This window comes from Anas platyrhynchos, chromosome 5 (genome assembly GCF_047663525.1).
Source record: "Anas platyrhynchos isolate ZD024472 breed Pekin duck chromosome 5, IASCAAS_PekinDuck_T2T, whole genome shotgun sequence".
NCBI lineage: Eukaryota > Metazoa > Chordata > Aves > Anseriformes > Anatidae > Anas > Anas platyrhynchos.
Window position 1 is genome coordinate 5,814,505 of NC_092591.1, and position 18,178 is coordinate 5,832,682.

The 18,178-nt window shown below is 53.2% G+C and overlaps 3 protein-coding genes across 9 annotated transcripts in view; 1 reads left to right on the forward strand and 2 right to left on the reverse strand.

The window, feature by feature from the left end:
- Positions 1-6,538, forward strand: part of DAAM1 (dishevelled associated activator of morphogenesis 1) — an 84,386-nt gene extending 77,848 nt beyond the window's left edge. For all 5 annotated transcript variants that reach the window (XM_038179759.2, XM_038179757.2, XM_072038150.1 and 2 more), the window contains 4 exons: positions 510-570; positions 1,168-1,299; positions 3,332-3,502; positions 3,736-6,538. In XM_038179759.2, the coding sequence (XP_038035687.1) occupies positions 510-570; positions 1,168-1,299; positions 3,332-3,502; positions 3,736-3,945 (574 nt within the window). In that variant the 3' untranslated portion in view covers positions 3,946-6,538. The remainder of the gene's footprint in view (positions 1-509; positions 571-1,167; positions 1,300-3,331; positions 3,503-3,735) is intronic.
- A 5,087-nt stretch (positions 6,539-11,625) lies between these two features.
- GPR135 (G protein-coupled receptor 135) lies at positions 11,626-14,854 on the reverse strand. The gene has a single exon (XM_038179763.2). The coding sequence runs from the start codon at positions 14,389-14,391 to the stop codon at positions 13,003-13,005; it is 1,389 nt and encodes a 462-aa protein (XP_038035691.2). The 5' UTR covers positions 14,392-14,854; the 3' UTR covers positions 11,626-13,002.
- Positions 14,855-15,953: 1,099 nt separating this feature from the next.
- Positions 15,954-18,170, reverse strand: L3HYPDH (trans-L-3-hydroxyproline dehydratase). Of its 3 annotated transcripts, none has more exons than XM_072038156.1 (5): positions 17,564-18,170; positions 17,225-17,394; positions 17,023-17,145; positions 16,698-16,835; positions 15,954-16,415 (listed from the first exon to the last, which is right to left on the reverse strand). In XM_072038156.1, the coding sequence occupies exons 1-5, from the start codon at positions 18,120-18,122 to the stop codon at positions 16,290-16,292; spliced, it is 1,116 nt and encodes a 371-aa protein (XP_071894257.1). In that variant the 5' UTR covers positions 18,123-18,170; the 3' UTR covers positions 15,954-16,289. The 3 variants fall into 3 exon arrangements, with proteins under 3 accessions (XP_071894257.1, XP_071894256.1, XP_038036433.2); XM_072038155.1 differs by having other exon boundaries at positions 17,561-18,170; XM_038180505.2 differs by having other exon boundaries at positions 17,579-18,169.
- Between the last annotated feature and the right edge of the window lie 8 nt (positions 18,171-18,178).

The window sequence follows — 18,178 nt, forward strand, 5'->3', positions numbered from 1 at the left end:
AATCGTGGTTCCCTCAAAAATCGCTCACTGTGCAATGGGATAATTACCTTCTGCTGGCACTGAGAGCTTTCCTCAGCCCTCCTTGTGCCTGGTGAGCTTGCTGAGCCTTCCTGTTCCCAGCTCCTGGGGCTGAGCCCCTCAGAGCTGCCTTTTCAAGGCAGCACCTTGCAGGGGCAGGAATGAGGAGCGCCCCTTCCTCCATCCCACTGCCGCCTGCTCAGCTACACCATCAGCGTCTGCTCGGGGTGTTTCAGCACAGCCCCTTTGATTAAAAGCCCAGAAAAGTGCTTCGCTTTAAAGCAAGCAGCTGCAGCCACTTTCAGATAGGCAGCTGCCCTCGCTGCGAGGCTGTCAGGATGATTTGCTGCTTGAGACACGCCAGCCTGCAAACAGGAGGCAACGTCTGCAGCACCGGGGTCTTTGCAGTGGAAAAGCACGGTCGTGGTGGTGGGAGAGCTGTAGAATGTGCTGGGGAAGGCTGAAAATTGACGTCCTGCCGTTTCCAACAGCATGACTGAGCTGGAGAAAGAAATAAACACGCTGAGGAGCGGCCTGAGAGCGGTGGAGGCTGTAAGTATTATTTAAATCAAATGCAGTCCAGCCTGGCTCTGAGCACCACGGCATCCCTCCGCGGGGGGGGCTCCCAGCAAAGCTGCTTTTATCACATTTCCTAGAGATCTGCTGGCCCTCCCTTCCTGCCCTGCACGTGTGCGTGTCCTCCCAGGGCCGGCTGGGCATGTGCATGGTTTGTGTCTGATGCACCAGGGGAGGCTAAGTAAATCTAATGACAGCGTGCATGGAGCAGGACCTGTGATGTGCTGTGGGGTCTCCTTGGCTGGAAAACCTCGGAGAACAGGGGCTGGGGCTGGGCAGCTGACCTGGAGAGGTGAAGAAGCAGTGGAGGTTTCCTGAAGGACTCGCTGTCTGGCTGATAATGCTGCTCCCAGCATCTCTCCTGCAGGATTTGGCCTCAAAAGCATAGAGCAGCCATGATACTGTAAAATGGGGTAATTTGAGGTTTTCACGCATGGCAGGAGGCAGCAGCGGTGCGGGGGCACCTGTGGCACTGTTGTGGGCACACACACAATGGCACTGAGGGAGGCCGGTGGTGTTTGTGTCCCCTATCAGCCAGGGCCTGACCAGATTTGTTTATTTTTTTCCCCAAAGGAGCTGGACTTTCAGAAGTCTCAAGTTCAGCAAACGGGAGACAAATTTGTGTCTGTCGTCAGCCAGTTCATCACGTTAGCCAGCTTCAGCTTCTCGGATGTTGAAGATCTTCTGGCAGAAGCAAAAGAGCTGGTAAGGGCACCAAACTCCCTGAGATCTGGATAGCAGGGGAGGGACAGCCCTGCCCTTCCACTGTGTCTGAGGAGCTCAGTGACACGAATTGAGGCCAGCTCCAGGCCTGCTTAGTAGAGATGCTGCTTCATAGGTTCAGCTTCCCCAGAGCAGTGCCTTGGTGAGCACTTTGCAGCCACCAAGGGCCACATGCGGTGACTTCTCACCACATCATCCTCTCTTCCCAGCAGGCTGGCTAAAATCCAAGCAAATTGGTAGCCATCAGCTGACATCTGTGGTTCCCAGGCACCCTTTGCTTCCCCTCTTTCAGCAAAGGGGCATGCAGCTGGTTTCTGTACCCTCCCAGAACTGGCTTCCAGTGCCTCCTCCCTGCTTTGGCTTTCATCTTAACTGAACTGGCAGGGAGAACCCAACAAAGAGAGGTCCCATCCTTATCCCACTGCATGAGCTACCTCTCCAAAGACAGAATTTATCAAGTTATCAAGTGCCACCACCTCCTTCTCCCTGGTTGTACCAGTGCTGACCTGATGCTGTCCTCCGGACCACCTGTGCTTGGCACCATGAGTGACCACTGCCCTCCTGAGGCCGTGCCTACACCCTGAGGTGAGGCCACCCTTCAGAATTGGTGGTGGCAGCCAGGCAGATCCTGCCTGCAGTGAGTTAGGAGATGGTGACAAGTGTCTGCAAGCTGTGTCATCCTACATTGGCTGGATCTGGAGGAGAAGCTCTGATCGTGGCCCCCATAACCCATCAAAGCCTACTTTGAAGCAAGTGCATGGCTGTTCCCATGGTCGTCAGATGGGACAGGCTGTGGAAAATGTACCAGCTCTTCGTTTTTGAAACACATGTTCAAATCGTTTTATCATTTTTTTCTTAGGAAAGAAGAAATTTAATAATCTGATAAATTTTATATCCCGTGAGGATAACATTTTCAGCCTTTTCCCCCACCAGAATCTCCTGAGAAATGGCAGATAACATCAGTATATTAATGATAATCAACAGGAATAAACTTGATGGTTTTGATTGATACAGGGCACCTTTCAAATCCCCCCTTGCATCCTGAAGTGCTAAGTCTCATAAATAAACAAAGAAATAAAAATGCCCTAAATATCTTTTGAAGAGCCTGAGACACCCCTGAAAATAAAACTTAATTATCCAGGCAGGCTTAGTCCGCAGAGCAAAATTAAAGCAACTTAGAAATCTGTTTGTGCTTTGATTTTGTTTTCCTTTTCTTTAAAGCTTGCTTATCTCCAGACCGCACCATGCCCATATTAATGAACTTTCTGTGCACAGAGTCTCCTTCAAACTGGAAGTGAGAACAAAGGATTTCAGCCCACAAGGATGAGTTGTGGGCTCCTTGGGGACTGGGACACATCAGCAGAGAGTGGATCTCCTGTCCTGACCTTTGCTACAACCTTATTTGACTCGCTTACACTAATGGTGTGCAAACAGCACGAAAGGCTGGAAAACTTCCCATTTCCCTGCCCAGTGCTGTGTCTGAGCCTGGGCAGAAATGTCTTAGAAGTTTCACCAACACATTTGGTTTCAATAGCAGAGCATGTGGCAATGATAAATAATACCCCAAAAATACTTCAAAGAAAACTTAAAAGTGCGAGTTTCCCTTCCCCTGCCGTGTTTACTATTAGTTTTATGTCTTCAGTCTTCAGTCCCACAATATTTTGCTTCCTTGCTTTTACTACTGCATGGTTAATGAAGTCGAGCTGGGGGCTCGAGGGGGCTGAGCAGAGCCAGAGGTGCGAAGGGTCAGTGTTTTGGGAGAGGGGGCTGCGGGACCTCTCTGGGGGACTTAAAGGTCAGCTAATGCACAGAAAACAAGATGTCAGATGGGTCGTGTCATGCTTAAGCTGAGGTTTGACTAATCAAAGTCCTGCTGTTAATTCCATTCTTCGTTATGTCCAACCACTGGACACATTCCTCGATGCTCCATCAGGTTGAAGGCTTTCCATGGGGGTCTCAACGGCGTGGTGGGTGTCCCCCCAGCCTGACGGCCTCCTGTCTGCTCTCTCTCCAGTTTTCCAAGGCCGTGAAGTACTTTGGAGAAGACACAGACAAAATACAGCCCGATGAGTTCTTCGGCATCTTCGATCAGTTCCTTCAAGCCGTGACGGAGGCCAAGCAGGAGAACGAGAACATGAGGAGGAGAAAGGAGGAGGAGGAGCGCCGGGCGCGCATGGAGGCCCAGGTGAGCAGACATTCATGGGTCCAGCACTGCCTGGTGGGGGACACCTGGGGACAGCAGCCCTGCTGTGCCATCCCCTGGTGGCACGGGGAGCATGGGTGGCCAAGCAAGGTGCTCCTGCATGCTTAGAGCACCCAGCTCTTGCTTGTTAAATAAAGGGTGGGAAACCACTGTCATTTCATGGTTTGGGGTTCCGGGTGCGTGCGTGACAGTGAGCTGTCCTTCCTCCCCGCCAGCTGAAGGAGCAGCGGGAGCGGGAGCGCAAGGCGAGGAAGGCGAAGGAGAGCGGCGAGGAGGGCGGTGAGTTCGACGACCTCGTCTCAGCCCTGCGCTCGGGCGAGGTCTTTGACAAGGACCTCTCCAAGCTGAAGCGCAACCGCAAGCGCATCGCCAACCAGCTGGCCGACAGCGGCCGCGAGCGGCCCGTCACCAAGCTCAACTTCTGAGCGGCAGAAGGGACGGAAAACAACGAAAACCACGAGTTTAGAAACCTGGTTAGCAGTCTTTTTTGAAGTGGCTAGGATTATTGTTTTTTTTTGTTATACTGCCTTGCGATTCCAAGCGAAACAGTGGCACGCTCTTTCTCCCTGCGGGCGAGTGTGTGTGTAAGTACCACGAGTACGGTTGGGTCAGGTGGAGATGCGCATCCCTGAGGGTGCTCGTCCCCTCCCCTCTGTCCCCTTCGACGAGTGCCTCTCCCAAGGCACAAGCACAATGTCACGTCCGTGGAGAAAGAGAGGACTTGAGCACAGAGACAACCGCCTTCCTCGTGGTGGTCCATAAAGGGGATGGAGAGCTGCTCCGCGTCGCCCTCCCGCCCCAATGCCCGGGCACTGAGCGGGGCCATTTGCTGGGACGCCTTGCACACAACCCCAGCAGAAAAGAGGAGAAAGCTAAGTTGACTGGACTTGATGAGTTTTTTTCGTTGTCGTGGTTATTCCCAAAACTTGCACTTCTGTGCTTACGTGCTGGTCCCCACGCTCGGTGCCGCGAGCGCTCCCGGTGATGCTGTTCTTCCCGTCACTTTTGGGAAACGCTCTTCTTTTCCTTTTGCCTTGCTAAAGGAAAAGGTTCCCCGAGTGTGCTTATTGCTCACACAGCACCCAGGTGTATTTATACTTTTATAACGTTTCCTGGCCCGAGACGGCGGGAAGGGTTGGTTCTCGGATGCGACGAGGAGCATTAAACTTTCGTGTTGTAATTTTTATTCTTGCTTTCTGTTCAATGGGACAAACTGTATCCTCTGTAGATGTCGGTCAGGATGGAAGGTTAGCCGGTGTACAACGGGGCCGGAGCAAAACTCGCAGGCTCGCACCTGTGCCCGCCTTCTTTTCTGTTCTTGTTTTTCTTTTTTTGATGGACACCAGAAGCAACGATGCCAAGAAACGTGTCTCTTCACGGTGTCCTATTTTTTTTGACTGGTTTGCTGTTCAATGTCCTTGCAAATTTGTAAGCAGAACTACCTGTAAAATGTCAGTCCAAAAAAAAAAAAAAGAAAATAATAAAAAGAATTCAAAGCTCTCAGGGAGTAATAATTTAAAGGTTTAGAAAATTAAAAATTGGAGAATAAAAAGTAAACGCCATTAACATATTAACATTTCTATTCTTAAATTATGCTGAGTATATAAAGGACTGTTACTTTTTGCTTTTATTTATTTGTGGTGTGTTTTTTGAGGAAACAAGACAAAACCTTTTTATACCACCAATACTTTTGTGATCCTTTTTTATTTGTTTGTTCTTTTTCCTGTGGAGAGATGAGTTTGTCCCTGTTGCACTAGATATTAACACTATTTGAAATAATTTTTTTTTTGTTTTTTTTTTTTTTGTCAGATAATCGGTATTGCTGATGGGGTATGGGGTGTCAGTGAACTATATGTACTGTATAGCGAAAGTGCTGTTTAAACTAATTTGTATAAAAAATATGGTTCTAAGCACCTGAAGGCCGCGGGGTCTGCGTGCTGTGTGAAAGCTGTGAAATATCACTCTAAACAGAGTTGTCAAGAGCTGTGGTTTTACCATTTTGTTCTTTTCTTCATTGCAACTTTTGACGCACTGTAGATTTAAAAAAAAAAAAAAAAGAAAAGAAAAAAAAAAAAGACTTTCTGAGTAGCATTAAAGCAGTAATAAATCAAGCAGGTAAGCGCAAAAGTCCAGCACCTCGTTTCCAAGCAGCTGCGCAACCTGCGGGTTATGTTCACAGGTGGAGTTAAGCACTTTGCTTTCAGAAGGAGGGGGAAATAAAGACAAAAGGTAATGATAATACTATTCCTTAACTAAAGTGCCTCTATTTATATTTTTTATTTATGGCTGAAAAAAACGGGGCTGATACAATTGAGGGAATGGACTTGGGGGGGAGGGGGATTTAAAAACAAAACAAAGCAAAAAGATGAAAAAGGTTAAAAAAAAAAAAAAAGTCTGGCCTCTGATGGTTTAAGGAATGGTTTCTCACGTCGAACTCGCAAGGCGGTCGGATGGGGAAGGGCGATCGCCTGCTGGGGTCCCGGCCCCTGCTCCTGCCTCGCGGCCCCACTGGGGCCTTTCTGACAAATTTCCTCTTGCCCTCCCAGACCTGGTTTTTGTTGTTGTTTTGTTTTACAGCAGCCTCGTTGTTGGGCTGAGTTTGCCATTTCTTTGTTTTCTTCAAAAAAAAAAAAAAAGAAAAAAAAAAAAAAAGAGAAGAAAAAGATGCTATATATATAAATACAAAGGCTGTGTGCAGGTAATTCCATGTGCCATTGTCAAAAACTACTTTTAGATTGGTGCTGGTGTAAGTAGCCACTCTTTTCTCTTGGGTGTGTATTTTAAAGATGATTTTTTTTTTTTTAATAATGCCAAAAATGAAAAAAAAAAATCCATAATAATTTGTAAACTGAAATATATGTCTTGGAGCTTAGTAGCTTCGTAGTGACCAAGGTAGTCTGTTAGGTGCAAGAATGTTATTAGTGCTAGCTAGCGGGAAATGCTGTGTAATGTCATGAGACTGTACATTTTCTAAGATGGCAATATGCAATAAAGAAAAGCAATTCCGGTGAGTGTTCAGCACGGAGCCACGAGTTATTGTGCAGAGCAGCACAGCAGCCTCTCCTCAGCGTCGCTGGGGATGGGAGAAAAATGGAATATTTGGGGGAAAAAAGGGCTATTTGAGGTTTGGGACAGGTGTTGGAGGAAAGGTGTGAGTAGGCTGGTGCTTGGGGTTGCAAACACCTGTGAGAAGGAGATGGCCCCATTTCAACCAGAAGTGCTCTGGCCCCAAACCTCTGAGGTTTTTTTATAATTTTAGCCTTGAATAAGTCTGGTGCAGGTGAGCAGGGAAGCCCAGCAGAGCCTGGGGACCAGCAGCTTCTGGCACTGGCCACGCCACATGGTTTTACAGCCAGCCCAAGCTGTCTCTGGTGCCTTTCTGCCATGCAACAGTCAAAAATGCTACACCTTAATACCTCCCAACACAGCTGAGGAGGGATAATTTTAATTCTACCCCTCGTCACTCCCTGAGTCAAACAGGCACAGGTCACAACGTGGGGCTTTGCTGCCGCTTTGTCCTCCGCCTGAGCACTGGTTTGTGCAGTGTGTGCAGTGAAAGTGCCTGCGTGTGCAAGATTAGCCAGTTCAAAACGCCTTTATGGATGATCTGGATGGCACTGGTAAGCGATGCCATGGTAAGTGGTGAGAGTAACTCCACCATGGTTACCCCCAGGACTTGTCCCAGTGCTGGGGCTGTGCTGGGAGCCAGTTTTGAGCAGCCTCCCCTTGCTAAAACCCGGCTCTCCTTGCATTTTGTTGTCAGGTACCATGAGCTTGGCGTTAAAGCTCATTTTCCTGGTTCCGGGGCAGCTCTGTGATGATCAGTCACTAAATTACCTTTTTCTCCAACTTCATTTACTGACCCATGGCCCAGTATTCTCATTCCTGCCTGTGCACCACAGCACGGGGCCGCGGGACAGCAGGGCTGGAGGGCTCAGAGCGAAGCAATCAGCCGAGATGGGCTTTCTACGGCAAATCTTCCCCGTTTAATAGCAGGGGAGATGAATGCTGTTTGAGTTACATTTTCTGGAAAGCATTCACAATTCAGATGGGCGATTTGAGAGCACGACGTGACCTCTGGGCAGCGAATTGCCCAATGTTGTGTGAAATGCACCAGGCTGAGCCCGGCAGCGGGTCAGGGAAGCACAAACCAGCACAGCCCATCAGACTGTGCCGGAGAAATTAGTGACCTGGTTACTCGGGCATTTTCCCCCTGATGCTGAGAGCAGTTGCCAGGTCGAGTAAGCAAATTACACTTACGAGGTTGTGAGGGAATGGCTGGGTGAGGGTGTTTGGAAGAAGCCGCCTACTGCTTTTGTGCACATCCGTGACCCTGAGGGTTTTTAATCTGCAGGATTCCTCCAAGGGTTTTGCTCCGCGGAGCACAGGCAGCTCCCCAGCTTGCAGGGGTGTTGTTGAAATTCTCACCCTGCTGCCTTAAGCAAGACGTGCTGTGGCCCCTGCAAGGAGCAGGAATGTTCCTCGAAATGCTGAATGCTTCCCCTCCCAGACTCTCCCAGAGGAGCATCACATCCCAAAATGTCATCCCCAAAATCATGCTGTGCTATAGCGATGACTGCAGCTCCTTGCTATCACTCTGTTTTGGGGGCTTCTGCCAACGCCTGTCATTTCAAAAGCAGCCAAACCTGGAGGAGCTCCACGCTAGCAAGGAATGAAACAGCAGAAAACAAATGGCTCTTCTCAGAGCACATTTCCTTCCCGTGCTGAGCTGTAGCTGCATCCAGCTCATCTTTCACAACCACCCCACAAGCCTGCGGGCATGTTTTTGTGCTGCTTCACCCAGCCCAAACATCCCGAAGAAGGCCCCGGGGCTTGGTGTCTGCCTGCGCAGCGAGTACCAGCACAGCCCCTGCAGGCAGGGTGGCAGGATGGGCGCCAGGATCCCTGCAGAAAAAGAAAAAAAAACACAGACTGGTCTTCGGTTGTCGATATTCTAGATCACACAGGAAGAGTCTGGGGCTAGGGCTTAGCCAAAAACCCATCCCTGAGCGAGAACTGGAGCAGGGAGCCGAGCACAGGGCCACGATGCCCACAGTACAGCCACTCTCACCAGGAGTAAAAGCAGTGTAGGGTCATACACAGCTCCCCAGAACACATCATGCAGGTGTTCCCTTCCCCTTTGAGCCCCCCCTTCCTAAATCTCCAGCTTCAGCCAACCCCTCCTGGGGTCTTTCTGGCTGAGCAGAGCAGAGCATCCCTCGCTCCCCAGCCAGACCAATGCAGGCCCTGGGTGTCATGCCCTGGGGCTTGTGCTATTTTCGCTTTATTTTTTTTTAAATTCATCCATTTTGTGCCACAGGGAGGGACTTACAGCTCGTTTCTCCATGTCGCTTCTCCTGCTTCCCATAGTGGTGCTTGCATGGTTACCCAGGCCTGTCCCATTGCCTGTGATTCCTCCTGCAGGTTTTGGGGACCATTTTATTCCACCGTGTGCCTGTGTATTGCTCTGCAAGCAGCTCTAGAGGAGCAGCCATTTATTAATAATCAGCCACCAACTAAAAGCACCAAGATGAGAGGGAAGAGGCAGCGCTGATCAACCAGGCACTGCCAGCATCAGGGCTGCAGTGTGTGCAGCTCCACAGGCTGTTAAAAATGCTGCTTTTCTGGTGTGCTTTCTGAATTATTCATTTCAGCCTCCGTGACAAACCTTCCAAAGCTCCAGAGGGGTAAACGTAGACCTTTCGCTGCATTTGCTGCAGCCCTTGCTCTTAATTCGGGCACAGCAGTCCTGAAGGCAGAGCGATCGATCTCATTAGTAGGTTTTTCTTATTAGGGGAAAGGCTGCGCTGGCTGCTCAGAGCTCTGCTGGCATCTGCTGGCTACACAACCCAACGCCAGTGCTGAAGGAAGCAGGGCTGCTGGATCTCATCCCCGTTCTGCTGATCACTATCAGTTATTAGAGCCCATCAGGCTGTCACTGCCAAGCTAATTGCTTGCAGCTCGTCAGCTGTACACGGAGCGTTCCCTCTGAATGCAGCCTCCATCCAGGGCTCAGGAAGGGAGTGGGAAGTAATGACATGAATGAATCCGATGATTGCATCAATGGCAAAACTTCCAGACTGCAGTTGGAACGGTACCCTGTAAATGCTTCCCATGCCTAAAGACTTAACATTTCCCTTCTTAGAAGTAACGCATAGGCCGTATCAGTGGCATGCACAAATAATATGGCACTCTTAAAAAGGGTGAGGGTGCTGGGAAGTGCTGGCTGAGTGACAGAGGAGCCTAAGGACGCATTTTTAGATTTGACTTAGACAAATGTTTTCACTGGTATCCAGGGCTGAGCTGCTCTTCAAGCCATGTGAACTGCTCTCTCTTTAATGCTGACTGTACTGCACCGAATCGCCCACACGATTTTTGAGTTGGGGTGCTAAAAGGTGTCCCAAACTCCCTTCAGAGCCCTTGTACAAACAAAATTATGGCTTACCTCCCACCCAGCCTCACCTCAACGGAGGAGGAAGGACAGAAGGACTGCTGAGCCATGGCTGGAGGCTTGGCCCCTCAAAGCTGCTTTTGCATTGTCCAAACCCCCAGCGTCTCGCTGCCAACTGCGTGCCCCTCCAGCCCAAAGAAGGGGGGGCTGTAAGTGGGGTCACACCAGCATGGGCATGTAAGAGGTATGGAGCTGATGTCCCCATAGTGGCTTGGCCAGGAGCCACCTCCTGCAACATTTTCTTCCCTGGGAACGAGCTGTGACAATGCGCAGCGTTAGCCCATGGGCTGGGTTAGCATGGCTGAGATCTCCCCGTCACCACACTGTTGGCGAGAGGCAGCAGCACAAGTGCCCTTCTGGTGGGCAACCTGCAACCTCTGGCATGTGCTCTCTGTGTGTTGGTGTTTTTCTCAATTGTGGCTTAAGATGCTTCACCCCTTGGTTATGTTTCTTAAAGGACACTTTGAAAAATGTGGCTGTAGAGACTCAGGTATCCGAATTGCCCAACAGTACTGTGATTACCAGCTCTGTATCAGCCCCTGCAAATGGATCTGGTCAATAATCTTCCCTTGCTATGCCCCGGTGTTTAAGTTACTGTTAGTGTTTAACAGAAAAGGGCTATTTGGGACAGCTCAAAGGCCAGCTGCACATGCAAGCCTAACGCTTGCATTAGCTCTGCACGTTCAGCTCTGCACATGCAAGACTAATGTACAGGCACTGGCTGGAGCTTGTTAAAAATAAGTGGAAATCTGTGCTGTTCCAGCAGCACTTCCACCTTCCTAGAAAGCCCTGATAATTCCTTCCTGGTGCAGCTCCCGTGATGCCTCGTGGCTGACCTCAGTCCTGGCTGTCCCAGTCTTGTCCCTTGCCAGAAGCAACTGCCACAGGGCTGCTTCTCCGACCTGTGGTAAGCCAGTCAGGGCACGAAATCAGCAGAAACCTCAGCCAGCATGCAAAAAAGGGAATCGATGGCTTTCTGTCGTTCAGTGCCTGAGCTGGCTAGCAAGGGATGTCTGGGCTGGGAGGGTGGCTGGAGCAGGACCACCCTTTTCAGGGACACTGAGCAGCAAGATCAATGCAGCCTGATGTTGGACGGCACACCAACAGTCAAGAACAGCAGTGCTGGACCTTCACCTTCCTTATTTTCTTAAGCCAAGAACTATCCCTTACTTTGTCTGCTCTTACCGTGTCAGTGACTAGCGGGACTCAGGCAAAAGCTCTTGGAGCTGTTGAGCCATACCTGGCTGCAGACGGGCGGGCCAGAGAAACAAAAATGTAAGCAGTTCCTGTGCTGCCCTTCTAACAAGTCACCAGTGTTTGCTCGCTGTCAGACAGCTTCCATGGAAAGCAGTCTGGCTTCTCTCTGAAACCATACAAAAGCACTGCTCAACTTGCAAAATCCAAGATCTACAGGGCAAAATGTGAGTACTGAGAGGTATCCACGGGTCGTATCTTTTCTTTGTGGACTTCAGGAGCATCACAGAAAGAGGTTTAGAATCATGCTTACAGCATAAAAAATGGCTGCATTAAAAGTTCACAAACAATCAGGTCACATTTCACAATTAGGTTTCTGTCTACTCTCATTCATCTAGCAATTTTTTAAGAGAAGTTCCCTTTTCAAGGCTGGGTTGAGAATGATGCCAGACTGAGAAACTTTAATGTCCTGCATAAAAGACAATTTATTTCTTGTCTCAGTTGCAAAATAAGGGTTGTATGTTAACTTGAGTCACAAACAGTTGAAAAAGCTGTTAAAACAGTAACATATTTTTAAAGACGGTACAAGAAAAACACTGCCCATCTTTCACATTTAACTCCAGCAAAGATAAAGAAGGACAATCTTAGGTTCTGATTCAAAATACTAATTTAAGGCTTTAGGCCTCTGAGCCTGTGGGCAAAAATAAACGATACAGATAAATTCATACGAATTTATGCTGTGCAATTGCACTTCCACTTCCTTTCTGGTGTAATTTTCATTTTGTTTCAGTGTCAGAGCTGGTTTTTAAATATTACATTCCAGTATCAGATTGCTGCCATTGCTGCAATGATATCTGTTCTCTGCATATACACATTTTCACATGCTTAAGCAGACAAAGAACACGTGGCATTGCTTTACCTCTCCTTTGGATACTCACCTCTCTTGCATGGCTCCTCTAAACATGGTTAAATTGTTAGAGATGTGAGACACTTCTGATGAGCTCAAAAAGAAAGCGTACACCTTGTGCACAAGCTCAGTGATACCAAAGTCTACACCCACACCCTTTTCCTCAGTTCTGAAGAGCTCTCATTTCTCACATTCATAGTATTTTAAGCTGACTGTACCTGTAAAGAAAAAGAAAAGGCTGCTGAAATGCTGACAAGTTTAATCTTCCTTTCCCTCCCTCCCAGTATCACACATCTTCCCTCTCCGTAGACGTCTGTCACAACAATTACTGTTTTGTTATGCATGGGAGTTTAAGAAAATATCATCATCACAGATCACTTTTTAGCCTGTCCAACATTTTGTGACTTTCGGCACTTCCACGTATAATGGGTTAAAGCAACATTTTCCTGCCATGATGCGGTTTTCACAGTGTGGTGTTTTCAGAGTGTCTTCCAGCTGCCAGTGTGCAGCTTTCAATTGCTCTTTTGGCACTTAACAAACAGCTCACACAGTCGGTCGCCGGTGTGGGCTGTGTTTGTGTGTCTGCTCCCCAGCTTCAGCTTGGCGCTTGCTGCAGGACTGGAGCAATGGCTGCTTTGTTCTTGCAGCCAAACTCCTGGGCTGGCTGGGCCCAGCAGTTATCACCAGTGCATCAGGCCTGCCGAAATGGAAGGGGCACACCCTTTCCCTGGGATCTCTCGCTGCTTGGAGACTCGGTCGCCAAACCAGAGCTCGCAAGATGGAGAAGAAATCCCACTATGGCTCCTGCAGTCCCGTCTCTCCACTTTCCAAGCAGCCTGGCTGCAAAGCGCTGCAAGAGCTGGGGCTCCCGCTGCATCCTCAGGGAGATGGCCACGGGGCCCAACGCCTCCATCCCGGACCCCAACCCTGTCAGAGGCTGGTGTCCACAGTGTCCGCTTTGGCCTGCATGGCAGCCTCGGAGACGGTGTCCGGCTGCCCGTCCCGACAGAAGAGGACGGCTGGGTTCTTGCAGGCCCACATGGCCACCTCTCCCCCGCTCGCCGGGCTGGAGGAGGACGGGGCGCTGCCCGGGGGCGCGCTGTGCCGGTTGACGTAGCGCTCCCGCACGCGTTCAGCCCGGCTGCGAGGCTCTGGCCGGCGTCCCGGGGCTGAGAGGTAGGCGGCCACGTTGTTCCTAGTCCTGTAGCCGCCCTCACGGCTACGCCGCAGCAGCACGGAGATGTTGGGGTTGCGGGCGGCGTAGATGAGGGGGTTGATGGCCCCGTTGGCCCAAGCCATCCCGCTGGCCACGGCGTCCATGGTGGGCGAGAAGGGCAGGCGGCCAGCAGCGGCGGCCAGCCCCAGGATGCAGTAGGGCCCCCAGCAGCAGATGATGGAGACGATCATGATGAGGACGGTGGTGGCCGTGCGCATCTCCCCGTAGGCGCGCAGCAGGTGCCCGTAGGTGGTGAGGGGCCGCACGCGGCTCTCGGCCAGCCGCACGGCCCGGCAGATGTTGTAGTGGCAGAAGCACATGAGGGCGAAGGGCAGCAGGTAGCACAGCACGATGAGGGCTGCTCCGTAGGGCGGCCCCAGCCGTGAGGAGCCCCAGGGCAGCACGTAGACGCAGCGGTACGCCCCGGGACGTGCCTCCCGACGCCCCTCGCCCGCCAGCCCGTACCAGGGGCCGGCCAGGGCTAGGGCCGCCAGCCAGACGGCGGCCAGGAGCTGGGCGGCGCGGCGGCGCCCCATCTTGTGCCGGGGCTGGCGGACGATGGCGCAGTAGCGGTCGAAGGAGAGCAGCGCCATGGTGAGCGTGGCGGCGATGCCCAAGCCGGCGTGCAAGGCGGCGGAGGCCAAGCAGAGGCGCTGCCCGAAGAGCCAAGCGCCGGGCGGGCGGCTGAGCAAGCTGAGAAAAGCCAAGGGCAGGCAGAGGAGGGCTCCCAGCAGCTCGGACAGCGACAAGGACAGCACGAAGGCGTTGGTCACCGTGCGGAGCTGCCGGTGCCGGGCGATCACCAGCACCACCGCCCCGTTGCCCAGAGCCGACAGGGCGAAGATGAGCAGCAGAGCCAGCGCCTGCGAGGCCAGCGCCGCCGCCGACCACCCCGCCCCGGAGGCGGCCGCAGCCTCCCCGCTCTCGTTGCCGCCGCCCCGGGAGAGGTTGCCCGGCTCGGCCACCGCCGCCAGCGGCTCCATGCCCGGCCGCCCGTCCCCCCCCAGCCGCTGACGTCCTCCCGGCCGCCCATGGTTGCCCGGGGAACCCGCCCGGCCCGGCCCGCCCCGCAGTACCGGGGGCGGGGGCAGCGGCGGCCCCATGGCCGCGGAGCCCCCTCACGGACCCGATCCCCCTCACGGCCCCGCTCCCCGTCACGGTTACAGGCTCCCAGCCTGCTGCCCTTCATGGGCATCTCGACCCCGTCCCCGCTCCGGGGAAGGGTTTTTGGAGGCTGCAGGTTAATGGCTGAAGGGCTGGGCTGCGAGACCCAGCTGGAGTGTTTGTATGGGGAGAGATCCCAAAGGAGGTTTGCACAAGCTATAAGCACACTAGTGTCTTTTACAATCCTACAATCATTAGTTTGGAAAAGCCCCCCAGGATCATCTGGTCCACCCCCCTACCACCAACATCACCCCTAACCCATGTCCCCAAGCACCAGGCCCAACCTTCCCTTGAACACCTCCAGGGACGGGGACTCCCCCACCTCCCTGGGCAACCCGTCCCAACACCTGCCTGCTCTCTGAGCAGAAATGTCTCCTCATTTCCCACCACAACCTCCCCTGGCACAACTCAAGGCCATTCCCTGGTCCCATCACCGGTTACCTGTGAGCAGAGGCCGACCCCCAGCTCCCCACCCCTTCCAGGTACCTGCAGAGAGCACCAAGCTCTGCCCTGAGCCTCCTCTTCCCCAGCTCAATCCCCCCCAGTTGTTTCTGCAAGCACAGACGATGTGCTCGTATTCGTCTCTGCTGCCCACCCGCACCCCAGGATTCAGGGGATTCATCGGGGCAGGGGAACATCTGCAGGAAATCAGAGGCAAAGCTGGGAGCAAAAGTCCCAAATGCCAGCCTTGAAAAAGCCTGCTGGCAGCGCAGCTGCTCTCCGGACCTGCAAATTTCTGCTTCTTCCCTTTCCAAAGTTGTAATTTTCAATTTGACAGAAGAAATTCCCCTCAGTCCTCCCCATGCTACCCTTTCCCAAGCTCTCCAGCCCAACTTGCTGCACGAGCCACCTGGAGATAATCGTTCTCCTTTTCAGAAGAATTTAATGAGGCAAATTCCCATGAGCGTCTCCAATAAACCAACACCGTTTTGTCCAGAGACACAAAGGAAATTACAGGCCCCGAGTGGCCTGAAGCTCCATTTCTGCCACCGTGACAGCCTGCCTGGGCTCTGCCTGGTTTATCCCCAGCGGCCATCCCTCGCGGGGCTCGGCGCCAGCCCTGGCCACGCTCCGCTGGGCAAGCTGCCCCTGGGCTCAGACAGAATCACAACTAAATAAGTTTGCAATCAAAGGTCAAAATGGCTCCAACCTTTGAAGCCAGCTACTCCCGTTGAAAGTTAACCACATGGTGCTTGCAGACTGTGGTCTGAAACGAGCAAGAGGGCAGGGTTTAGGAAGCAATGTGAGGAGGACACAGCACGCAGCGGGCTGGGAATCCTGAGCATGTTTGTGCCCAGACCTGGGACATGGCAGGGCTCTGACAGGGATGAAACCAGGGCAGGGATAAAGGGATCCAGGACTGGGGACACGAGGGCATGAGGCAGAGCAGCGCTGCCGCCTGAACGAGAGGCATCAGGGAGGGACAGGCAGTCCTACCAGCAGTGACACGCTTGGCAGAGCCCTGGAAATGAGCTCCAGGAGCAAGAACAAGAGGGGAAGGCAGTGTTTCCAGCTGGCATTTAATAGGAATCTGGCTTAGAAATTAGTAATTTACAGAAGCAGGGAAGGCACGTAAATTCAAAGACAGCTCTCCAAAGATCAGCTCCATTTTCTGTGAATAATTATTTTAAAAAAAGATTGTGGCTTCCCAGAGCAGCCCTGGACCTCCGTCAATAGCCAGAGCAGAGAAGCACAACCTGTTATCTCAGAACACAGCAGGCACTATCATGCCACTGAAGGCTGGTCCTGTTGCTCTGGGACATTGCAGTGAGCCGTGGGCAGAAGCAGAGCAGAAATGTGCAGGCAGAAGCACAGCACTGTCACCAAGAGGCTCCGGTCACTTGAAGAAGAAGCCGTATTTCAGCGGGTCCTCCTCTTCCATTGTGAAGGTGGCCGTACCGGTGTAAAAGGCTTCTCCTGAGACTTCCACTACAACGGCGTTGTAGTCCCCAAACTTGGCTTCCTGTGGAGGGGTTAGGGTCAGGATGTCCCAGAGCAACACGCTCACTTGGGGAAGAGGGGATGGGAAGAGGAACCCACCCCCGCTGACACAGAGGATAAACCACGTGGATTTATCTACATCAGCATCAGAAATGCATCTCACCCGGGCCTTTTCTGATGGCTGAGGATGCCTGGCTCCCCATCCAGGCACAGAAAGGCTTTTCTGCCCCTCCCCAGAACCACAGCAACAGCACCTTCCCCGCAGTCCTCGAGCCAGGGGGAAGCTCCAGCACCAAGCACTTGCCTTCACTGCCTTCCCCGTGAACAAGGACCCCGTGGTACTGCTCCGAAAGGTTCTGCTCTGGTTCAGCTGGATGAGCCCTTTGTGGTACTGCAGGGCGATGCGAGCTGTCACGCCTGAACCGGTCGGACATCGGTCCACCTACAAGAGAAGATGAAGCAGCTCTGCTTCTCTCACCTTTATACTGTGCTTAGGGGGAAGTCCTCCTTGCCCAGGGGAGGTTAAAAATCAGGATATATCACAAACAGAAAGACAAAATATGCAGGTTTGGGGTACGAAGGGGAAAAAGGCAGTGCCTGGAGCACCCGAGAACAGCCCGTTCCTGTACCTGTTCATCCGCAAACACGCAGATGTTGGTGGTGGGCTCCTCGCTGAAGGCATCCTTCCCGTCCGTCAGGATGGTGCCGTAGAGGAAGGCCAGGTCTTCGCTCTCAGGGTGATGGAGCGGGAACTGGGAACAGCACAAGGAGGTTTGTGAACACAGGCAGCACTTTATAATCAGCAGCAGTCAGAGCAGCGCGGTGCCCTACCTGCTTCTTCACCGCTTCCGTCACCGCACTCGCGGCGCTGACCAGGTCTCTGGTCTTCGAGGAGCAGACGTCGAGGCCCAGCTGCTCAGCACTGAGGAAGGCGTAGAAAGTGCCGCCGTAGCCTATGTCAACCACCACCTTCCCGTGACCAGGGACATCGATGGGCACGTCTGCGCAGGGAAAGGGAGAGCGATGAGAAGTGGGCACGGTGCTGAGCAGTCTGAGGCCACCCTGCCGTGCTCTGCGAGCTTGCCCTGGTGGCCTCATCCCACCTCTGGAGGACATCAGAACTGGGGAAGGATTCACCCAGCACCCCAGCCCCCCAAACACCGATACCACCATCTCGAGCCCCACTGGTGGCAGCAGCGAAGGCGGGCACGCTGTGGAAGCGGACGGGGTTGCCGCTGCGCCGCCCATCCCACGGCACGAAGGCGGTGACGACCCCGCAGGGGCAGCGCAGGCGCACGGTGGTCTCAGGACAGCACGGAGCAGCCACCAGCCCGTAGTCGAGGGCGAAGCGCCCGAGGGCCAGCACAGCGTGACCGCACATGGCGCTGTACCCAGCACCGTGCAGGAACAGCGCCGCCAGGTCGGCGTCACCCACAGCCGCCTCGCCGCGCACCACCAGCGCCCCGTACATGCCGCGGTGGCCACGGGGCTCGTGCACCAGCGCCCGCCGCACGTGGTCCTGGGTGGCCGCCACGTGCCGCCTTAGCGCCAGCAGCGACAGCCCGGACGAAGCCACCGCCGCCTCGGCCGCGTCCAGGCGGGGGATGACGCGCAGGGGCTCGCCGCCCGTGTGCATCTCCACGGTGTGCAGCAGAGGCGCCTGCAGCCAGCGGGGCGGCAGCCGCGGGGCTCTGCCCGCATCGGCAGCACCCGCAGGCTCGGCCGCCATCAGCGCGGGAAAACAGCGGAGGCCACGCCCACCTGAGCCACAAACCACGCCCACTT

What these genes read in the sequence shown, in the direction of transcription:
- GPR135 (XM_038179763.2), bottom strand. Translation starts at nt 14,391, where the DNA reads ATGGGGCCGCCGCTGCCCCCGCCCCCGGTACTGCGGGGCGGGCCGGGC.
- L3HYPDH (XM_072038155.1), bottom strand. Translation starts at nt 18,122, where the DNA reads ATGGCGGCCGAGCCTGCGGGTGCTGCCGATGCGGGCAGAGCCCCGCGG. An exon ending in CAGTGGGGCTCGAGATGGTG is followed by an intron (nt 17,395 to 17,560) that starts GTATCGGTGTTT and finishes TTCCCTGCGCAG; the next exon opens with ACGTGCCCATCGATGTCCCT. An exon ending in TCACGGGGAAGGCAGTGAAG is followed by an intron (nt 16,416 to 16,697) that starts GCAAGTGCTTGG and finishes ACCCCTCCACAG; the next exon opens with GAAGCCAAGTTTGGGGACTA.